At 47.6% G+C, this 2675-nt stretch overlaps 1 protein-coding gene across 1 annotated transcript; it reads left to right on the plus strand.

Moving 5' to 3' along the window:
• The first annotated feature begins 414 nt into the window (after positions 1-414).
• Positions 415-1969, plus strand: LOC111392970. The gene is made up of 4 exons (XM_023018381.1): positions 415-501; positions 620-907; positions 986-1264; positions 1397-1969. The coding sequence occupies exons 1-4, from the start codon at positions 415-417 to the stop codon at positions 1967-1969; spliced, it is 1227 nt and encodes a 408-aa protein (XP_022874149.1).
• The last annotated feature ends 706 nt before the right edge of the window (positions 1970-2675 follow it).

A 2675-nucleotide genomic window follows, 5' to 3' on the forward strand; every position in this document is an offset into this window, starting at 1 on the left:
CTTCCAAGGATTAACTAACTGGTAGACTTCACGGTTGGGCACGAGTTATTGAGCTTCATGGACGCATACTCCAGCTACAATCAAATCCCCATGTACCCGGCTGATGAGGAACACACATCTTTCATCACAGATCGAGGCCTTTACTACTACAAGATGATGCCATTCAGGTTGAAAAATGCCAGAGCAACATATCAAAGGCTCGTCAACAAAATGTTTGTGGACCTCATCGGCAAGACAATGGAAGTTTACGTAGACGACATGCTGGTAAAGAGTTTGGAAGCTGGGGAACACATAACGTACCTCAGCAGCACCTTCCGAATCTTGAGAAGATATAGGATGAGGCTCAATCCTCTCAAGTGCGCATTCGGAGTGGCCTCTGGCAAATTCTTAGGATACATGGTCAACTGACGTGGTATGGAAGCCAACCCTGAGAAGATTGAAGCCCTATTCAAGATGAGGCCTCCCCAAAAGTCAAAGTTAGTACAAAACTTGACTGGACGAGTAGCCGCGCTTAGCCATTTTTTTCTCCAAAGCTACGGACAAATGCTTCCTATTTTTCAAAGTGTTAAAGGCTGGGAAGAAGTTCCAATGGAATGAAGAATGTGTAGAGGCCTTCCAGAGCCTGAACAGGCATCTAGGGCAGGCCCCCCTCTCCAAACTGAAGCTCAGCAAAATCCTACAGTTGTATCTAGCCGTCTCCAATGAGACCATCAGTGCGGTTCTAATCCGAGAAGAGGGAACCACCCAACTCCCCATTTACTACACAAGTAAAGCACTCCTATCGTCGAAAACACGCTACCTCGATATGGAGAAGCTCGCTTTGGCCTTGATCACGATCTCTAGGAAGTTGAGGCCCTACTTCCAAGCCCACACCATCCATGTGCTGACAAACTTTCCCCTAAGACAGGTACTCCAAAAGCCCGATGCCTGAGGGAGATTATTGAAATGGGCGGTGAAACTAAGTGAATTTGACCTCATGTTTAAGGCTAGGGCAGCCATCAAGGGCCAAGCCTTAGCGAACTTCGTGGCAGAATTCGCCAACTTACCCGAGGTAGATGAAATCATGGAACAAGCCGAGCTTCCTACGTGGAACCTATTCGTTGATGGGTCGGCTAGGGACGCCGGCTTTGGTGCCGAAGTTATCCTCATCAACCCGAAAGGTCACAAGCTAAACTCGACGGTGAGGTTCGGGTTCAAGGCCACCAACAATATAGCAGAATACGAGACACTTCTCGCAGGCCTCAGGCTAGCCAAAGAATTGCAAGTAAAGAGGCTACTCATCAGTAGTGACTCCCAGCTGGTTGTTAGCCAGGTCAACGGTAACTTCTCAGTCAGGGACAAAACAATGGACTCCTACTTGAAAATGGTGATGAACCTCATCCCATCCTTTGAAAAGTTTGAGTTGATTGAGATCTCCCGCATCGAAAACACACATGCGGATGCACTCTCCAAACTTGCAAGAAGCAAGGATTTCGAACTACTTACAGTAGTCCCTATAGAACACCTCCTCATGCCGTCAACCGAGGCCCCTAATGTAATGTGGGTCACTGGGACTCCTACCTGGATGCAGCCCATCGTGGCATACCTCAAGGACCAGGTACTTCCCTCTGACAAGCATGAGGCCTACAAGCTAAGAAGGAGATCAGCCCATTTCCTCTTCATTGATGATGTACTCTATAAGAAGAGCTTCTCCTCTCCACTCTTACGATGCGTCGGAGAAGAAGAAGCTACCTACATCTTAAGAGAAGTCCATGAGGGTGTGTGCGGCAACTACTCTGGAGGTCTGTCTTTGGCACAAAAAATACTGAGGCGGGGGTACTACTGGCCTACCTTGAAAAGGGACGCCCTCGAGTTTGTACGAAAATGTGACAAATGCCAACGATTTTTTTCTGTCCAAAGACAACCATCGCAAGATTTAACCGCGGCTCCAACCCTTGGCCTTTCTCGAAGTGGGGTATGGACCTCATAGGTCCTCTACCAAAAGGTAAAGGAGGTGCGAGCTTCGCAATTATGGTCATTGATTACTTCACGAAGTGGGTTGAAGCTGAACCCCTGGCAAAAATTACAAAAGCTAACACTTCCAAGTTCTTGTGGAAGAATATTATATGCCGATTCGGGATTTCCTACTCGATCGTCTCAGACAATGGTAGATAATTCGACAACAAGAAGGTCAAAAGCTTGTGTGAAGAACTTGGCATCAAGAAAAACTTCTCCATGTCTCACCACCCACAAGCAAATGGCCAGGTTGAGGCTGTGAACAAGACCATCAAACACGTTCTGAAAAGGAAGCTTGATGTATCAAAAGGGGCCTAGGTGGATGAGCTACCACAGGTTCTTCGGGCAATCTGAACCACTGCGAGGACCCCAACGAGGGAAACACCTTTCCTCATGGCATATGGGACTGAGGCGATGAGCCCCATCGAGGTCGAACTTCCATCTCCACGATGTCTGCATTTCAGTAAGATAACAAATGACGAGCTTCGCAGGTGCGACCTCAACTTCATTAAGGAAAAGAGAGATGACGCCCAGCTGAAGCTCGGCACATATCAAAGAAAGATGACGAAGTACTTCAACTCAAAGGTAAAGAAGAGGTAATTTCGAATCAACGACTTGGTCCTTAGATGAGTCTTTCTCTTCTCGAAGGAACCTGGCACCAATTCCCAGGGCCCGAACTG

The sequence above is a fragment of the Olea europaea genome, chromosome 4 (assembly GCF_002742605.1).
Source record: "Olea europaea var. sylvestris chromosome 4, O_europaea_v1, whole genome shotgun sequence".
NCBI lineage: Eukaryota > Viridiplantae > Streptophyta > Magnoliopsida > Lamiales > Oleaceae > Olea > Olea europaea.